Source organism: Pipistrellus kuhlii, unplaced genomic scaffold (assembly GCF_014108245.1).
Source record: "Pipistrellus kuhlii isolate mPipKuh1 unplaced genomic scaffold, mPipKuh1.p scaffold_m20_p_1, whole genome shotgun sequence".
NCBI lineage: Eukaryota > Metazoa > Chordata > Mammalia > Chiroptera > Vespertilionidae > Pipistrellus > Pipistrellus kuhlii.
In genome coordinates, this window is record NW_023425404.1 from 197,096,847 (window position 1) to 197,114,588 (window position 17,742).

At 59.7% G+C, this 17,742-nt stretch overlaps 1 protein-coding gene and 1 pseudogene across 7 annotated transcripts in view; one reads left to right on the plus strand and one right to left on the minus strand.

Annotated features, from left to right (window-relative positions):
* The window catches only part of LOC118709086 (TBC1 domain family member 14), a 136,821-nt gene that overhangs the window by 57,004 nt on the left and 62,075 nt on the right, over nucleotides 1-17,742 (plus strand). Inside the window, exon 9 of one of the 7 annotated variants that reach the window (XM_036420945.2) lies at nucleotides 1,482-3,705. The exons of 1 other annotated variant lie outside the window; for it this stretch is intronic. In XM_036420945.2, coding sequence (XP_036276838.1) covers nucleotides 1,482-1,661 — 180 coding nt within the window. In that variant the 3' untranslated portion in view covers nucleotides 1,662-3,705. Of the gene's footprint in view, nucleotides 1-1,481; nucleotides 3,706-12,288; nucleotides 12,407-12,721; nucleotides 12,876-17,171; nucleotides 17,212-17,742 lie in introns of those variants that run through there. 5 more of the 7 variants (XM_036420954.2, XM_036420964.2, XM_036420973.2 and 2 more) reach the window with 5 other exon arrangements.
* LOC118709578 lies at nucleotides 5,324-5,514 on the minus strand (annotated as a pseudogene).

Sequence of the window (17,742 nt, forward strand, 5' to 3'; positions counted from 1 at the left end):
GGAAGCAGCTTTTTCTTCCCGGTGTGCCTGTCAGGGTCAGTCCAGTGCTGCGAGAACCTCTCCCCGAGCACCCTGTCCTCTCGAGGCTCCTCCCGTGTCCATGCTCGCTGCCATGGCGCCCCAGTCCTTCCCTCCCGTGAATGCACCCTGCCCACAGCTTCTCGCCCAGCTTTGGGCATTCTCCCTCTCACCTTCCACGCAGTCTGTGCCAGTCCTGATCCCCACCTCAGCTGTTCCAAACCCTCCGCTCCTCACGCCGCCCTCCTGGTCAGCTTTGGCCTTCCCTGTTCTCTTCCGCTGTGCCCCTCCAACCTCCTCCAGAGCAAGGCACATGGCCGCCCGGTCTGCCTGCCCCCTGTGGTCCTCAGCAAGCCCACGAGGTAGGTGCTGTTACACTGTGTGCAGGAGAGGACACCGAGGCACTCAGAGCTCCAGACCATTGTCTCTCAGCTCACAGCTGTGCACTGAGTGCTCCCGGAGCCAGTGAGCCTCGGCCGTGCAGCTGCACGCTGAGTGCTCCTGGAGCCGGTGAGCCTGGGCCATGCAGCTCCACGCTGAGTGCTCCCGGAGCCGGTGAGCCTGGGCCATGCAGCTCCACGCTGAGTGCTCCCGGAGCCGGTGAGCCTGGGCCGTGCAGCTGCACCCTGAGTGCTCCCGGAGCCGGTGAGCCTGGGCCATGCAGCTGCACGCTGAGTGCTCCTGGAGCTGGTGAGGATCCACACTCCCAGCCAATGTCCTCTGCCTTCTTAGATGAAACCCAAACCCTTGCCATGCCCCCGAGGCCCTGCGTGTTGTATCCCCAGGTGCCCTAGCTGCTGTGACGGGTGGGCGGGTGCTGGTAGTTACTGTGATGGGGTGTTGCTAATTACTATGATAGGGGAACTTAGTTATGAGTGGGGAGTGCTAGTTACTGTGACGGGGGGTTCTATCACTTTGGGGGTGAGGGAAGCGCTACTAGTTCCTATGGGGGTAGTACTGTTAGTTACTGTGATGGGGGAGTGTGCTGGTTACTATGACTAGGGAGTCACCACTTACACGCGGTGTCCTGGGGCAGAGATACTGGCCGTCCAGTGTGGGAGCCAGCCTCACACAGCAGAGTTCTCCTAAGAAGTACCAGCTGGTGCTGGAACCCTAGTCCGAGGCCCAGCCAGTCCGGGAGCTTTGGCTGTGACTGTGGCTCCGCCTGCTTCTCGGCCCTCAGGCGAGGATGCCTCAGAGACCGCCTCCCCAGACTCCGGTCTGAGTGCCCCACTCCCGCAGTGGGGTTTGCAGTTGGCGTGGTGGTCTCCCTCTTGGAATGGGAGCTGTGGGAGGGCGTGGCTGTGCGTGGTGCCCCATGCCCAGCCCACACCCACCTGGATCCGGGGAGAGGCTGCTCTGCCTGGAGACACTCAGATCCTCACGTGTCCCTCTCCACAGGATCAGAGTTTGTACTGGGCCGCGGGCCCGGGCACCCGTCTGACTGGACTTTCCCTCCGCAGGTGTCTTCTGTCTATGAGGCGCGCTGCACGGTGGAGAGGACGCCCGGAGCGGCCGCCCGGGGCGCCCGCAGGAAGCGCTGCTCCAGCGCCAGCTCGGGCTCCGAGGACACGGGCTCGGACGGCGCGGGCGAGTGGGCCGGGCCCTGTGACGAGGAGCTCTTCTCTCGAACTCACCTCTGACCGCAGAGCCGCGCCGTCCGTGTGAAGGGAAGTGTGATGGGAAATGACCCCTTGTGAGGCCTGTTAATCTAAACACCTTAGGTTTCTTCTCAATTAACTGAGTCAGATCAGTAATTCTTTCTCTTCTTATTTTAGAGTTGAGGACAGCTATCCTGTTGAAGATTTTTTTCCCAAGCTGTTAAATTCTTGGCTCTTTGAAATAGACTAGATTGTGTTGTCAAATCAAGAATGGGTGTGCATGTGCTTGTCTCAGAAATGCCACTGCTCCCGGCATCTCCCCGGTCACTCCCCTAGGACTGTGGTCCGTCGCGGTCCCCATCTTAGCCCACAGGGGCTGCTGTCACTCCGCCTCCGGAGACCCGCGCTCGGAACGCCAGGCTGTGTTCTGAGAACCGGGATGGAGCGGCCGCAGCCGCCTCCCACAGTGGACGCGTGGTGACCGAGTAGTCTGCCAGGGAGACGGAGTGCCAGCGGGAGCAGCAGCCCAGGGCGTGCTTCCAGAGACTGACGGGATGCTGTTCCCCTAGGCTGTCCCGTGGAGCACCGCGGAGATGCTGTGTTTGGGACTTCCTTGCTAACTGAAGAAGCCAAGGATTCGGGTGGGGTGGTGCGTGGGGCAGGTGGGGCGTGGGCCCCGCCTGTGCTGTGCTGTATGTACTGACGCCAGAGCTCCCTCCGGGTTCTGTGGGGCAAGTCTCCCGGTGCAGGGTGAGGATTTTAGTTGCAAATTATGATTTCCTCAGAAGCGACAGTGAACCAAAAGCCCTAGAACTCAAAACCGTAAACATCTGAATGCATTAGAGGCCACCATCACCCCGGGAAACTTTGGCCACCACAGCTGCTGCTCCAGTGGCTGTGCTTTCTTTTTAATCAGATCTTCCTCTGTGTGTGAGAGAATGCTCGGGCAGTGCCGGGAGAGAGGGGAGGGGAGGAATGTGGGGGATCGGTTTCTCCCCTCCCCTTCTCCGCGGGGCCCAGGGTCATGTGTCACGCGGCTCTGCCACGGGCAGGAGTTAGGAGGAGTATTGTCTCAAAACCGAAACATTCAAAATTGCTTTTCTTTTTTAAACAATTCATTAGCTCATGTGCTAATCAGATTAGCATGTCTAGCCGCCTGCAGGAAAGCCCAGCATGGCCAAGGCGCTGCACCCGGGCTTCGGTGAGCAGTGATGTAGCGCCCCAGCGGGCGGACTTGCCCTGAGCATCGGGCTCTGCGCCTTTTCCTGAGCTGATGACAGAAAAGTCCTCTAAGGCTGTGCGTCCTCCCAGCTCTGCACGCTCCCCGAGGGCCCGGCTGGTGCAGCAGCTCTGACACTTTAAGTGGGTTTGTGAGTGTGCGTGCGTGCGTGCGTGTGTGTGCGTGTGAGCGTGTGCGTGCACGTGGAAGGTTTTACGTTGCTGTTATTTATTTACAGATTTTATAAGGTTTTACGTGTTTTTCTTTCTTCCTGAGCTTCCTAAAAATTCATTAGCACCTGCACTGAAATATAATTTAACAGCAAAGGCAAAAAAGAATTGGATGTTATAAATTCCTAAAGTCACTACAATGATAATTGTCCTAGAAATCATTGCTTATGTAGCAGAGACCAAATAACTCTGTTTCAGACACCACCTTTAGCTCGGTTGATGGACAGCTGCTGCTGATCAGAGACGGCTCAGGTGGTGGAGGGCAGCCGTGCCTGCGCATGCGGGAAGCGCTGCGCCTTCCAGGGGTGGGGACTGTTGACCGGTGGGCCGGGGGTTAACAGGTTACGTATTTATTTGTTTTCATAGCGAAGTGGCTGAAGCCGGAGGCTTTCAGTTACAGAGTTGCAAGTGTGGTTTTTAGTTTTGTGAATGGATGATCACAAAGATAAAGCATTTTTAAAAAGTTGGCAAAACGCTGAGACGCACTGTGGTATGAAGCGCATTGCACATCCGTAGCACTGAGTGTCCGTGTCCGTCCCGGGCCGAGGTTTTCCGCGGTTGTATTGTTCTGATTTCACGTACACCAGAGTAACTGAGTTTTTGTTTTCTTGTGGAGTTAACACCAAAATAAAAAATTGAAAAAAACCAGGCTGGTCACCTTTATTTGTCACACAGTCATTGTGTGGTAATTGTGCGCATTGTCCCCAGGGAAGGCTCTACCTGTTACCGGCCTGAGAACCAGCCGTGACCTCCGGAGGAGAAGAGGGCGGGGCCTGCGGGAAAGTGCCACCCGGCCTCACACAGGACAAGGCTTTGTGACCCTCGGTGGCACACAGAGCTTAGTCTTTTTGTTCTGAAATAAAGTGTGTGTATTTTTAATACTAACATGACAATATTCACTGTAAAAAAGAAACCTTGTAAAAAATGAAAACAAAATCTATTTTTTATTGATTGGCTTTAGAGAAAAAAGGAGAGAGACATTGATTTGTTGTTCTGCATATTCTTGCATTCATAGATTGGTCTTGTATGTGCCCTGACCGGGGATTGAACCCGACACCTTGGCATAACAGGACAACACTAAGTGAGCCACCCGGCCAGAGCCCACACCAGTGCATTTTCAAAGGCATAAGGAAGACTCATCTGTATTTCATCACTCTGAGATGCTAACTTCCGGCGCTGGGGAACACACTCCTTGACTGAATGTAGCCATGACCGCATGTGGTAGAGAAATGAACGGTTGAGCCACAGCGGCTCCGCTGTGAGATCAGAAATAGGGTTTCATCCGGTGTTTTCATGTCGGTAATTCTCGACCTACTTAACTTTTCAAGTTGTGTTACTCCGTTATCTAGACTCAAGCTTTCCGTTGAGGAGTGCTGTCTTCGGGGCTCTGAGGGCATGTCGGGGGGCCTCCCTGTGTGCCTGCTCCTGGGGAAGGGCCAGCCTTGGGAGTGCCAGTGCTGCCCAGTCCCGCAGAGCAGCGGCCGGGAGGCCTTGTTCGAAGCTGGACGTCCAAAAGCGGGTGCCTTTGCTGACTTGAGGCAAGTACTTTCTTCCAGTTGGTGTTCGCTTTTCATGTGGGCAGCGGAGAGGTGGACTCCATACAGAGGGTTTAAATAGTATTCTGTCCCCTTTTCTAATGTGTTTTTTTTTTTAATTGAGTTTTTTAGAGGGAAAGGGAGAGAGAAGAATCAGTGAGAGGAACATCATCGACTGGCTGCCCACTAGGGATGGAGCCCCCAAAACTGGGCATGTGACCTCACCTCTTGGCTCCTGGGTCGATTTTAAACCACCGGCTGGGCTTCTCTCTGTTTTTTAATTTGTGGTTTCGGGGATGTGTAGGCATGTTTTTCAGTGTTTTCTCCATCTTGAAGAGGATAAAACTATTTTCCCATGGCCTAGCTAGTGTTGCTCAGTAGTTGAGCGTCAACCTATGAACCAGGAGGTCACAGTTCAATTCCCAGTCAGGACTCATGGCAGGGATACTGGCTCAGTCCCCAGTAGGGGGCGTGCAGGAGGAGCAGTCAGTGATTCTCTCCCATCATTGATGTTTCTATCTCTTCCTCTTTGAAGTCAGTAGAAATATATTTAAAAACAACCGTTCTCCCGTTTTTCTAGAACCCGGGTGCTTTGTGCCGGGTTAATCTTTGAAGAGTGTGTGTCGTAGGCAGGAAGTGAGGCCTAAGGATTCAGCCTCACTTTGCCCAGCTTGCTGGCCATTCACAGCACTATTTTTATTTTATTTTTATTTTTTGTGGGGCGAGCACGCACACAGTCCCCACCCTGCCACACACACACACACACACACACACACACACAAATCATGCCGCCCAGTTTCCCACACCACATTTGGGGAAATCGCAGGGGTCAGCACATCAGAGTGCAGTGGATAAGCCACACTGGGAAATCCACCTTCGTGAGCGTGGCGACTCCCCTGCCAGGTGAGAATAACCAGCACTTCTTCGTAAAGTCCTTACCCTCCCCCACCCCGACTCCCAGTGCCAGCGACTCCCAGTGCCAGCCGTATGGGCTCCTGCTCGGAGCCCCGGCCGGCCGCTCGCTGGCCTTGTGAGTCACGGCAAGTCTAGGCTTAAGGCGGCACCTCGTGCCTTCGGCCCTCGGAGTGCGCTGACCACTCGGTGGGCATCACTCCGGGTGTGTCTTGGTGTGAACTGGGTCATACCCCTCCGGATGGCCACTGCCCAGTGGGTGGGAGGGGGCCCAGCGCTGCCTTCCTGAGGCACCTGCGGCAGGACTGGCCGGTGACACTGTGCAAGGCGGCCCCTGTGCCGTGGGTCACCCGAGGAGGTTCCTGTGTGGTGTGCCTGTGGCCTCGCTGCCGGGGCTCCCCTGTGCTCTGGCTCTTTAAGATCCGTCAGCATCAGCGCCCACAAGTGCCACAGCTCGGGAGCAGGGCGGGTGCTCGGCACACTCGGCCCTCCCCGACAGCCCTGGCCACTGCTGCTGCCACCGGGCGGCTCCGGGCACGGGGGCCAGCCGGCCCGCCAGCCTGGAGGCCCGTGCCCGCACAGCAGTCCAGGAACGGAAAGCCCAGCCCCGGTTTCTCTGGAAAGCAGCCGAGCAGATGGCATCACGCTGGGCACCATTGCGAGCGCAGACCAGGAAGTGTGCCCCTGCTCGCAGCCCGCCGTGGCCTTGCGTCACGGATGGGTGGCCGGTGACACTTCCTGACGTTGCCTCACTTTACCGAACTAGCACAACGTAATGCCGCCAGCATCTAACGGGGGTGGTGTCGGTGTCTGCTGGGAATAGTCACAGCTAGTGGGCTCGCCATTGCCACGTGTTAACCCTTAGCCGTTAACTAACCAACGATGAGTTGGTGCGGGCGCCCATTTCACAGATGGGACTGCCGAGGCACTGAGATGTTAAGCACGTGTTCCCACCTAGCTCCTGACCGGTGAGCCAGGATTTGAAATGGTCATCATAGCTACTGAGCCCATCGGACAATGCCCGAACCTCCATCGTGCCCAAACCCACCGGCCAGGAAGGTGTGTGCAGAGGCTGGTAACTGCCGCCAGCGGGCTCCCGTCGTGAGCTGTCGCCTGCAGGGGTCCTGCTGAGCCAAGTGCCTGGGCACGGGTCTGCCGCTGCCACCTGGCCCTGCACTCCTGGGCCGGGCCGCTCACCCCCATGCCTGTGCCCTCGGGCACAAACGGAGACCCTAACAGCCCCCTCTCACGGGTTGGCTGTACAGATGAAAGGGTGCAGCCATGCAGACTTTGGCCTGCAAGCCCAGGATGCAGTCCTGTCCTCCGAGGCCCGCCTCCCTGTGGTTCCTGAGGGGGAAACTCGAAGGAGAAGTTGCCACGCCCCAGTCCACGAACTCGCCAGAAAATCACGTCTGCAGCCGCCCTCACTTCTTCTCCTTCCTCCGGTGGTAGCAGAGGCCCTGGCCGGGGGGCCAGGCCCGGCAGAGGCCTGACCACGGGTGCTGGCCACAGTCACATGGTCCGCATGTGGCTGGCTCAGTCCTCCCCTTTCACCTTGAAGTGAGGTCACTGTCCCTCCTGTGCTGGCCAGGCCCGAGGGCAGAGGCCGGGGCAGCGGCAGAACCCTGTCCCCCACCAGAGCCCCGCCCTGTGGTGTGAGGCCCCTGGCCCTGTGGGGGGGGCTGGCTGGGGGCTGCTGCAGCTCAGACGCGGCCTGAGCACGTCATGTCCCGGCCCCAGGGGTCACCCGGAGGCCCCGGGCGGTGAGGCCTGTTTGGAAGGATGAAGAAGCCCCCGCTCTGGCCTGCTCCCCACATAGGCCCTGGCTTCCCTGAACCGCAGCCTTCGGTCAGGTGGGGGGGGTGCTCCCCGTGCCCCCATCCAGACTGGGCTCCAGGAGCGCTGGCCCTCAGTGCTCTCCGGTCGTGCTGGGAGCTGGCGGCAGGCCTGCCTGGAGCCGGGGCACTCCCTTTCAGAAGTGAGAGCCCTCCCCCACCAGCTGAGACCGGGCAGGAATGGGCGCACCTGCTCCCTCCCGCCCAGGCCAGGCCCCCGGTGCCCTGTGGGCAGGTAAGGCCTCCATCTCACCTGGTGTGAGGACAAGCCCCGAGTGCACTGTCCCCCCGCCCCCCCTGAGGAGGGGTGCCAGTGAGCTGGCTGCCACGTGGTCAGGTGTCCTCTGAGCTGGTGGTCCGCGGGCTGTCCAGAAGGTTGGCAGCTGCTGGTTTAAGGAAACATTTGGTGGGCTCCACTCCCCTGCCTCCTCCTCCTCCTCCTCCCTCCTCAGACCCAGCCCCACCGGGGCCCCTCCCGGCCGGGGAGGAAGTGGGAACGGGCCTCTGGGTTCTTTCTCACACTGACATCACCGCTCCCCCCCCCCCCAATGTTCTCCCAGACTTGGAGGTGGTGCACCTGGCAGGTGCGGGGGAGGGTCTGCTGAGGCTCCGAGATTCTTCATGTTGGCATTCAACTGCTAGTTAGGAGGAAAAGGGGCCTCGGTTGTAGCAGTTTATAAACACTCATTTATTCATTCAGCAAACACATATCAAGAGCCTTCTGAGTGCTGGATCCTAAGCCTGGCACTGGAAATCTTTATTTTTCTAAACCAGTAAGCCTTCCCTGCCTGGTTCTCTGGTGAGAAAGACATCTCCGTCCCCTCGGAGATACGCTCCGGCCGGGGGCTCCCCCCGCCGAGCCTGAGGGAGCTGCGACCGAGCCGACCGGCTCAGGACTTAGAAGGGAAGCGTGAGGCCTGCAGGCCCTTCACTGGAAGGCTCTTCCTCATCTTCCCCAAATGTCCCTGCCTGGCAGCCCCTCAGCGCTCCCCACTCCGGGACCCTGGGGGGAGCAGGCTGCGGTGCAGGGTGCAGCCTTCGGGTGGGGCTCTGCCCTGACTAGAGGCAGAAGGGGGCGCAGTCATGGATTACACGCAGCCGAGCGGGTAGCCCCCTGCAGAAGGAGCCGCCCCCTTCCTGGGCAGAGGCCTGGGGTCCTGACCGCAGACCGGCCTCCACTGCTTCCCCCTCCACAGTGGCAGGTCCCCGCCAGCCCCCAGCCCTGCGAGGAGGACCCCACACGCCCCGAGCACCCCGTGTGCCCCTGCCAAGCTCCCAGGCTCATGGGCAGGTCATCTTAGAGGCCACTGACCCAGACCCAAAGGGGCCATGTCCAGGGGCCGGAGAGGAGAGGGACGCTATGGGATAAAACCAGGCTGGCTTGCCCTGGCCGGTGTGGCTCAATGGATAGATTCTGGTCAGGGGCGCGTGCCCAGGTTGCAGGCTTGAGCCCCAATAGGGGGCGTGCAGGAGGCCGCGATCAATGATTCTCATCATTGATGTTTCCCTCTCCTCTCCCTCTGAAATCAATAAAAAACGACAAAAGCAGCCCAGCCCAAACCCTGCCTGTGGACGAGGGTGCCTCGGGGTTGTGGGTGGGAAGGGTTCCCTCTCGGAGCCTCAGTTTCCTCCCTGCCACGAGAGCAAGGACGTAGGGAGCGCGCGCGCGCGCGCGCACACACACACACACACACACACACACACACGCACGCACGGCTGGGAGGCTGCTGTCTGCTAGGGCCCTGGGGGCTTCACAGAGACAAGGGGAAGGTGGCCCAGAGGTGGCTGAAGCCCAGGGGCAGCCTGGAGGGTGAGGACGTGGGGGAAGAGTTAGGATGATGTTCTAGGGCAGGCGTCCTCAAACTTTTTAAAGTGGGGGCCAGATCACGGTCCCTCAGAGAGCTGGAGGGCCGGACTATATGAACTACTAATTCCTACTGTAACACCTCGGCTGCGCTCACTGCCCAAAAAACCTGGCGGGCCGGATCAGACTCCTCTGCGGGCCGCATGTGGCCCGCGGGCCGTAGTTTGAAGCCGCCTGTTCTAGGGTAACATCTGAGCCACCACCGGAGGGAACTAGGCATGAAAGGAGGAAGGGAGAGCCAGGCGGAGGCAGAGCAGATGCGGTGGCGGGGATGAGGGAGTTCAGGGCGCTGCAGGGGGTTCTGTGGGGCTGGAGACCCCTCAGCCCCAGTGACAGCCTCACGCGTGGACAGGTTCAGTGGGTCAGCCGGTGCTGGAGCTGCGTGCCCCTGCTCGCCTCCACCCTCCGCACCCACCTCTGTCCTCTGCCCTCCGCCCCCACCTCCCACGACTTCCACGTGAAACCTGTTTCCTGGTCTGCTGGTGGCAGCAGCCGGCACCTGGGAGAAGCCCTAAAAAGAAGTCTATTTGGAAAATTCCACTGTGGTGTGCACTAAGGGAGCCCCACTCAGTGCTCTCTGTTTCTTTGTTCCCAGAGCCTCAGCCTCCAATCCTGGCACCTTGGCAATCCCCCAGGAGCCCCGCCCTCCCCAAACCCTGGGCTTGAATTTGTGTTTCCTGGTAACTCACCTCTTCCCATCAGTGACTAGGATGCTCTGGGAACCAGTGCCCTCGGCTTTGGGCCAGACCCACCTGGATTCCAGCATTCCCAGTGAATGGGCAGCGGTGCAGCACATGGGGCCCCGGGGCAGCCGGAGACGCGGTCCGCCTCGGGGCTCTGCAGTCAGCACTCCTGTAACAGCAGGGGTCTGGCCCTGCATTGGTGGCCGAGCCTCTGGGAGCTTGAGTTTCCCGTTCACAGAGAAACTCATCTGGTGAGAAGGGCCAGGGACTCGGAGCCCTCATCGCCTTCCACATGGGCATAAGCAGTCTGACAGACGACATCTCTGCCGGTTACGTAAACCAGCATCCTATATTTGGTGCACTGCACTTATTTTTATCCCGGATTTCCGAGCGTTTAAGGGGACAGTAATCCGTTTCACCCTCCCGTTGTCTCCTAAACTTCACTTGGTGTCTCTTGAAGTAGGCCTTACCCTTGGAAGTTTAACGAACTTCCGTCCTGTCGGCAGCTCCCCACCGACCTGCAGGCCCAGCCCAGCTGGGGGTTAGGAGAGGAATTCCACACTCTTTGGCTTTATATTATTTAAAATTCAGTATCACTCTTATAACTTAAGCATTTCCTCTAAACTCTAAAGTTGTTTTTTTTTAATGGCTCCATTCTGTTGACCTCACGGTTGTCAATAACCGGCTGGTAATGTCTCCCTCACACGCAGTCTGCTGGGACTTGGGCGGTGGAGGCGCTTTGGACCACAGGGATTCTGATGCTGTGGTTCTCCCTTCTGCTTCCTTCTTTGCTGAGGCCACGCCTCCTCCCCCTCCCCCCTCAGGAGAACGTGCTCCCGCAGGAGTCCTGCCTCCCCGAATTCTCTGATTTAACCTAGTGCAGGTGGGAGGCAGGCAGCTAGCTGTCTGTTGACGCTGAGCACAGACAAGTTGCGGGCTCTGGTGTGAGGGTCTGAGCTGCTTCTGGCAACCAAGTGCCAAGTGCGGAGGCTCCCTGCTGCCCGCTGCTCCGGGTGCTGGGCGCTTTTCCGTCGGTCTCCGTCTGTGTCGCCCGCTCTCTCCCGTGGGCACGGCCACACGGCTGAGCTCGTTCACTGTGTTTTTAATACTGAGACGAGGACTTCTCTGGAGCACTTCTAGGTGCTGGTGACAAATCACACGCTGAGCCCCAGAAAGGACTCTGGGCCCAGGGAAGTGGGTACCGGATGGGTGGGCAGGGTGGGGAGAGGGTGAGAAAAGGGCAGGCAGAGGGCCCCAAATGCAAATCTGTCGACCACAAGTTCTTTTTGGGTCCGGATTCAGGACCCCGGTTCCTTGTCCTTGTGGGGTTTTAAAACCCTAACACTCAGAATGAGGGCTGGGCGGGATCTGTGGAGTCACAGGGAACAAGGGAAAAGCAGATTTATTCATCTGATGCACTGCGCTGCTAACGGATCAGGCCCCAAGCAAGCCTGTACTTCCCGTGTTTTCTTAAAACAAGCTGAAGGAGACCCGGTATTATTTCCACTTCAAACCACTGAGAAACAGCAGCACTGACAAAGCTTCTCTTGTGCACCAGGCCCCGTGAGGGTGTTAATGGCTTCTATCGCGCTTGCCTTTTGGAAGTTCTCACCCCTCCTGCCATCGTAACGGGGGCCCGCACGACCGTGGAGGACAGGGTAATCTCCCTCTGCAGCGTCCGGGAGGTCTCTGTGGCGGGTTCTCTTCGCCCTCCGGCGCACTGGGCTGGTCTGAGGTTTCCTCCCGGTAATTCCGCCCTGGCAGCTCAGGCTCCTGATTGGTGAGATCGAAGTGTTCCCGCTCCGAGCCCGGGCTTTTCCTCCAGCCTTGATGCCCCAGAGTATGGTAACTTCACCAAAGGCCCAGTGCCTGCTGTGTGCCAGGTGCGGGCACAGCACAGCGAAGAGGAGGAGCCAGGTTCGCCTCAGGAAGCCTCCACTCCAGGAGGAGAGGGGGGACCGGGCCCTGCCCAGCCAACGCTGTGGGTGGTGGGGCGGGGCCCGGGTTCGGACCCCTCCGGCTACTGGCGGCCCGGGACCTTGGCCAGCGGCCTCTCCGGGTCAGTGCACGGCTCTGCCCTCAGGCCCTGACATTTGTTCTGCAACGTTGACCGGAAATAATAATAATAATGCACAGGCTCTGGCCGGCGGTTCCCAAACTTGTCTGTACTTTGCACAACTTCCAAAACGGTATCCCACTTCGACTCACTGGCCCGGGAATGGCCGAGGGCTTGGCATTTTCAAAGATCTCCAGGCGCCGGCGCCGGGCTCAACGAAGGACACCTGCCCGGAAAGCCCGTCTTACAGATGGAGAGACTAAGGCCGGGCAGGGAGGCCCCACAGCGGCATTCCCGGCGCGGGGACCCCTCCCCGCACACCTGCCCTGGGGCAGGGGCGCCCATCGATGCGCTCCGCCGCTCGGCTCCCCACGCCTGGCCCCTGCCGCTCGAGCCCCTTCCCCCTCCCGGCCGCTTCCCACTTCCAAGATGGCCGCGGGTGGAGCCGACCAGGTAAGGAGGCCCCAGGCGGGTGTCCACGGGGACCCCGCGGCCACGAAGATGCGCTCAGACACCCCTCGCGGCTCCGCCTGGCCCTCGGGAGAGACAGGGGCCGGAGACGCCGGGCGGGCCCTGAGCGGACGGGCGGGCCGGCCTGAGGAAGGGCTGGGGGCGAGCGTCCAGCTCCCGGAGCGGCGGCGGCGAGGCGCGGCGGGCGGCGGCAGCTCGGGCGGAAGAGCGGCCGCGACCGGCCGGGGGCGGGGCGAGGGCGCTGGGGGCGGGGCCGAGGGCAGGGGGGCGGGGCGGGGCGCGCGGGGCGGGGCCAGGGCGCGCTCCGCTGTCGGCTCGGGCGCTGGCGCGCACCTGCTCTCGGCCGCCGCGGGCCGCGCTCCTGGGTCCTCGCCGCGCAAGTTGCGGGTCCCGCGGGACTCGGGGTGCGGGCCCCCGGCCCCGGGATGGCGTCGCGGCCGAGCTAATTCGGGTACCGAGGGCTGCGGCGGGCGGGGCGGGGCGGGGCGGAGGGAGCGGGCGCGCGGCGCTGCCACCTGCTGCAGCCGGGCCGGCGCGGGGCGGCCTGAGGCGGCGGAGGGCAGCGGGGCCGGTCCTGCCGGGCGCCCCCTCCGGCGCCGGGGGCGCGAGGGGCCCGGGGACACGGCGGCGCCCGCGCACTCAGCGCCGCTCGGGGGGACGCGGGCCCCGCGCGCTGCTTTCCCGGAACTTGACGGGAAGTTTCCCTCAGACGCGCGGGGCTCGCGGCCCGGAGTGGACCCGGCGCCTTCCCCTGCGCTGTGGAGCCCCGGCCCCTGCCTTCCCGGAGTCCCTGCCGCTTGGCCCCCACGCCTCCCGGGGCGCCTGTGCCCGGGCGGCCCCCGCGCCTTGGCGGCCCGGAGTGTCCCGGCGCCGCGTGGAGGGGGCCGGGCGGGGCCGGGGGCGCGGCCGCGGTGAGGAAGGCTCCTGGGGAGCGGGGCTGGCCCTGCGCACCCCGCTGGCATCTTAGGGGCAGGATCCTTGCCCGGCCACGGGAAGGGAAGCCATCTCTGCCCCCACGGCCCCGCGCCCCGCGCCCCGTGCCCGCCGACCGAACTTGAGCGCTGCTTTGGAAGGTGTCTGCGCGGGCGGCTCCGGCGCCGCTAGCGCCTCACCCGCCTGGACGGCCGCGAGGGGCGGGGGGGGGGGGCCGCAGGGGGGGCCGCAGGGGGCGGGGGGGCCGCAGGAGGGGCCGCAGGGGGCGGGGGGGCCGCAGGGGCGGGGGGACCGCAGGGGGCGGGGGGACCGCAGGGGAAGCCGCAGGGGGCGGGGGGGGGCCGCAGGGGGCCCGCAGGGGGCGGGGGGGGGACCGCAGGGGCGGGGGGACCGCAGTGGGCGGGGGGGGGCCGCAGGGGGCGGGGGGGACCGCAGGGGGCGGGGGGGCCGCAGGGGAGGCCGCAGGGGGCGGGGGGGCCGCAGGGTGCAGGTGGTGGGGAGGTTAGCGTGGGTGGGCGGCCGCCGGTGGGCGCTGCGTGGCCGCTCCTCCTCCCCGCAGGGGACACTTCCTCTTGCCCTGCTCATGGGCCAGCAGCCGGGTCCTCACGTCTGTCTGGGTGTGGCTTCCTCCCACCGTCTTACCTGCCCCGGGTTATGCCCACCCCCCCCTCCGGAGCTGGGCTGCCTCGGTTGTCCTGTGTGTGTGACCCCTGGAGGCCCTGGGCTCCACCTGACCCGGCCCTGATGAGAACCCGGCCGCACTTGGGGTTGAGTGAGTGCCCCTCCGGGAAACCTTAGGGAGGCGCAGTGACCGGTGGAGGGGGGGGGGGCTCCAGGCTCTGCTCCCCGCGGGGTCCTCCACGCCCAGCAGGTGGGGAGGTGGTGGCAGGTCCGCTCAGCACTCAGCTCTGCACTGAGCTGGGTTTGCTCCACGGGCGTGGACAGTGTGCCCAGTGCTCCCCAGCCTCCCCGGCGTTTGCTGCGGACCGCCCGCAGTTCTCCCATTAGGCACCCTCCCTCTGCCTCCGCCCCTCCAGGCCCCACCCCTGCACCCCTGCCCCACTCCCCTCTGTCCAATGGGTGCGTGTCTCTCCTTCATGCCCCCACTTCCTCTTGCGGGTGCTCTGCTGAAGGCCCAATGGTGAGGACCCAGCTTATCAGAGCAACTGGTTTTGGAGTCTGTCTCTCCCCTGTTGGTCAGCACATCTGACCTTCCTGCCGCCGCCTCAGCCCAGGGGTTGCCTGCCCGCCCGGCTGTTGTGCTTGCTGGTGGGCCTTGGAGATCTCGGTGGTCATCAAAACATTTACTCGCATAGAAGGGTTTTAGGGAAATGATTGTGTTGTTAATGTTTGTTTTAGGACGGGCATACACTTTCTAGGGCCCCAGCTGTTCAGAATTCTCGATTGTCAAGCTGGAAGGACCTCAGGTAGATCAGCTGGGCCAGTCTCTTCATTTTACAGTTGGGGAAGTTGAGGCCCAGGCTCAGTTGGTGCCACAGAGCAAGTGCGAGGAGAGTGTGTGTCAGGAAGAGGGGAGGCAGTGTAGGCGGAATGGCTTGCTGATGCAAATGAGTGGCTAAAATAGTGGGCGGAGCTGGCTGGCCCTGGGTGGGTGGGGGTGGGAGGGCAGGAAAGAGCACAGCCAGCCCTCCTGAGGCTTAACTGGAGCCTGGCACCGAGCCTGGCACCCTTCCAAAGGCTTCCCTCGGATTTCTTCCCTAATCTCGTCAGCTGCCGGAGGAGATAGGGTCTATTATTGGCCCCCTTTTACTACATAGAAAGTGAGGCATAGGACAATTAAGAAACTAGTTTAGCCCTAACCGGTTTGGCTAAGTAGGCCTGCGGACTCAAAGGTCCCAGGTTCGATTCCAGTCAAGGGCATTTACCTTGGTTGCGGGCACATCCCCAGTAGGGAGTGTGCAGGAGGCAGCTGACCGATGTTTCTCTCTGATCGATGTTTCTAACTCTCTATCCCTCTTCCTTCCTCTCTGTAAAAAAAACAACAACAATAAAATATATATATATATATATATTTAAAAAGAAATTAGTTTAAGGTCATACAAATTGAAGGAACTGGGATTTCAACCCAATCTATCTTCAGACTCTGCTGCATCCACTCCCCCCTCCCCCTTATTTTATTTTTAAAACTTTTCTATTGAAGCTAACATACATACAGAAGAAAATTATTAACTTTTTAGCTTATTGATTGTCACAAAATTTAGGGCCTGTGTTCTTAAGCACTCCAGCAAGCCATATAGGTGGGCCCTGATGTCAGGTCTGGTTTGAATCCAGTTTCTGTCGCTGTGTGAGCTTGGCTGAGTTCCTTAGCCTCTCTGAATCTCAGTTCTTCACCATACTTGCCAGGCGTGTGATGCTTGGAGCATGTGATAGTAGCTAGTATGCTTGGTCATGGTAAATGATTTCTCTTTTTTAAAAAGTATATATCTATTGATTTAAGAGAGGAAGGGAGAGGGAGAGAGAGTTGGAAATATCAATGATGGGAGAGAATCATTGATCAGCTGCCCCCTATACACCCCACACTGGGGATTGAGCCTGCAACCTAGGCATGTGTTTGACAACCACTGAGCCATGCCGGCTGGACTAAATGATTTCTCATATAATAACTAGAGGCCCAGTGTATGAAAATTCATGCACTGAAGAGGGGGGGTCCCTCAGCCCGGCCTGTCCCCTCTCACAGTTCGGGAGCCCTCAGGGGCAGGAGGTGACCTGGCGATCAGGGGAAGGTGACACCCCCATCACACCTCTGCTGCTGCCACTGCTGGCAGCACAAGCCTCGGCCAGCCCTGGTTACCTAAACCTCGGGCGGCTCTGGGCATCTGGGCAGCCACCATCCAAAGCTTGCCTGTGCCTCGGGTTGGCCCTTGGCGGCTGGGGGGCTGAGGGGACTGGGTGCCGCCATCCCGTGGGTGTGGCACTGCCATCTTTGAGGGTGTGATGGTTAATTAGCATATTCTCTCTTCATTAGATAGGCTTGAGATCACACATTATGTTGGCTTTGTTCAGTGGTCTGAATGTCCTCCTAACCTGTCAGTTGTCTCTTAATCACATGGGTATTATATGATGGCTGGTTTTGGTATTTCACTAAATGTAGCTGAGACATTGGGATGTGCAGAATCCACCATGCACTGAGAGTTCTTGATTGAAAATGTCCCCCCTGTGCCTTTTAACATAACCACCTTTGGGCAGTGTAACTCCAATGTCTGTTCCCTCGGGATCCTCCGCAGTTTAACCCGTTTCTCCCTGGTTTGCTGATGGACCAAACGTATTTACACATTGTGTTACATGCCAGGTTCCTAAAAGTTGCCACTCACCCTGCAGAGGAACATACTGAGCTTCTAAGAAATTCTTTATTTTAGGATTTTTAAAAAAAATCCTAAAGAGTAACACATTTAAAAACACATTTAAAAAGTCCACTACAAAGCTCGCCATTCTGTGTATGACCCTGCACAGCCCCTTTATTACATGTTACATGTACCTTCCATGCCTCTGTCTTCCTGTCTGTGGGTGGTAATGACAGGGTCGTTGTGGGGTTATACCGGTGGTGGGTGTGAACACGGAACCCATGCCCAGCGTGTAATGCACACTTGGTGAGCAGAGGCGGCTCTCTTGTTAATTGTTAATTGTTAATGCTGAGGCACCTGAGCCCTGGAACACCCTGTGCCTTTCTTCCCGGAACCTGCCTGCCCGAGCCAGGGCCTGAGCGAGCAGGAGAGCGATGGGGGAGGGCCGGTGCAGCCCTCTGTGGAGCTGGCTCCCCCCGGACATGCCGCACAGCTCGGAGGAGTAAAGTAGGGGCCAGTGGCGGAGCTGGTGATGGGAGGCGGGCGGCGAAGGCGAGTGCACAGTCTCCTCCAGGGCAGCGGTGCCCTGTGCTGAGCAGGTGGCTCCCCTCCGGACCCAGCCGGGAGCTTGGACGGGGAGGACATCGGCGTGGGTGGGCAGCATCGCTCCTCCTCAGAGCCACCCCCGAGGGCACCCCCTCCCGAGGGCACAAGCAAGGCATTTGGTTTTAGCTTCATGAGCTCTCTCTTTCATTTATGAAGAGGTAGCCAAGACAGGCCTGTTGGTCTTTAAGGCGAAGAAACTGTTGATTCAAGATGGACTGTTTCGAAAGCCTTACCTGCAATCTGGCAGAGCCGCTGCCCGCTTGCTTGTTTGCTTGCTTGCTTTCTTTCTTTCTATCTTTTCCTTCCTTCCTTCCTTCCTTTCTTCCTTCCTTCCTTCCTTCCCTCCTTCCTTCCTTCCTTCCTTCCTTTCTTCCTTCCTTCCTTCCTTCTTTCTTTCTTTCTTTCTCTTTATTTAAAAAAAATATATTTTATTGATTTTTTACAGAGAGGAAGGGAGAGGGATAGAGAGTTAGAAAC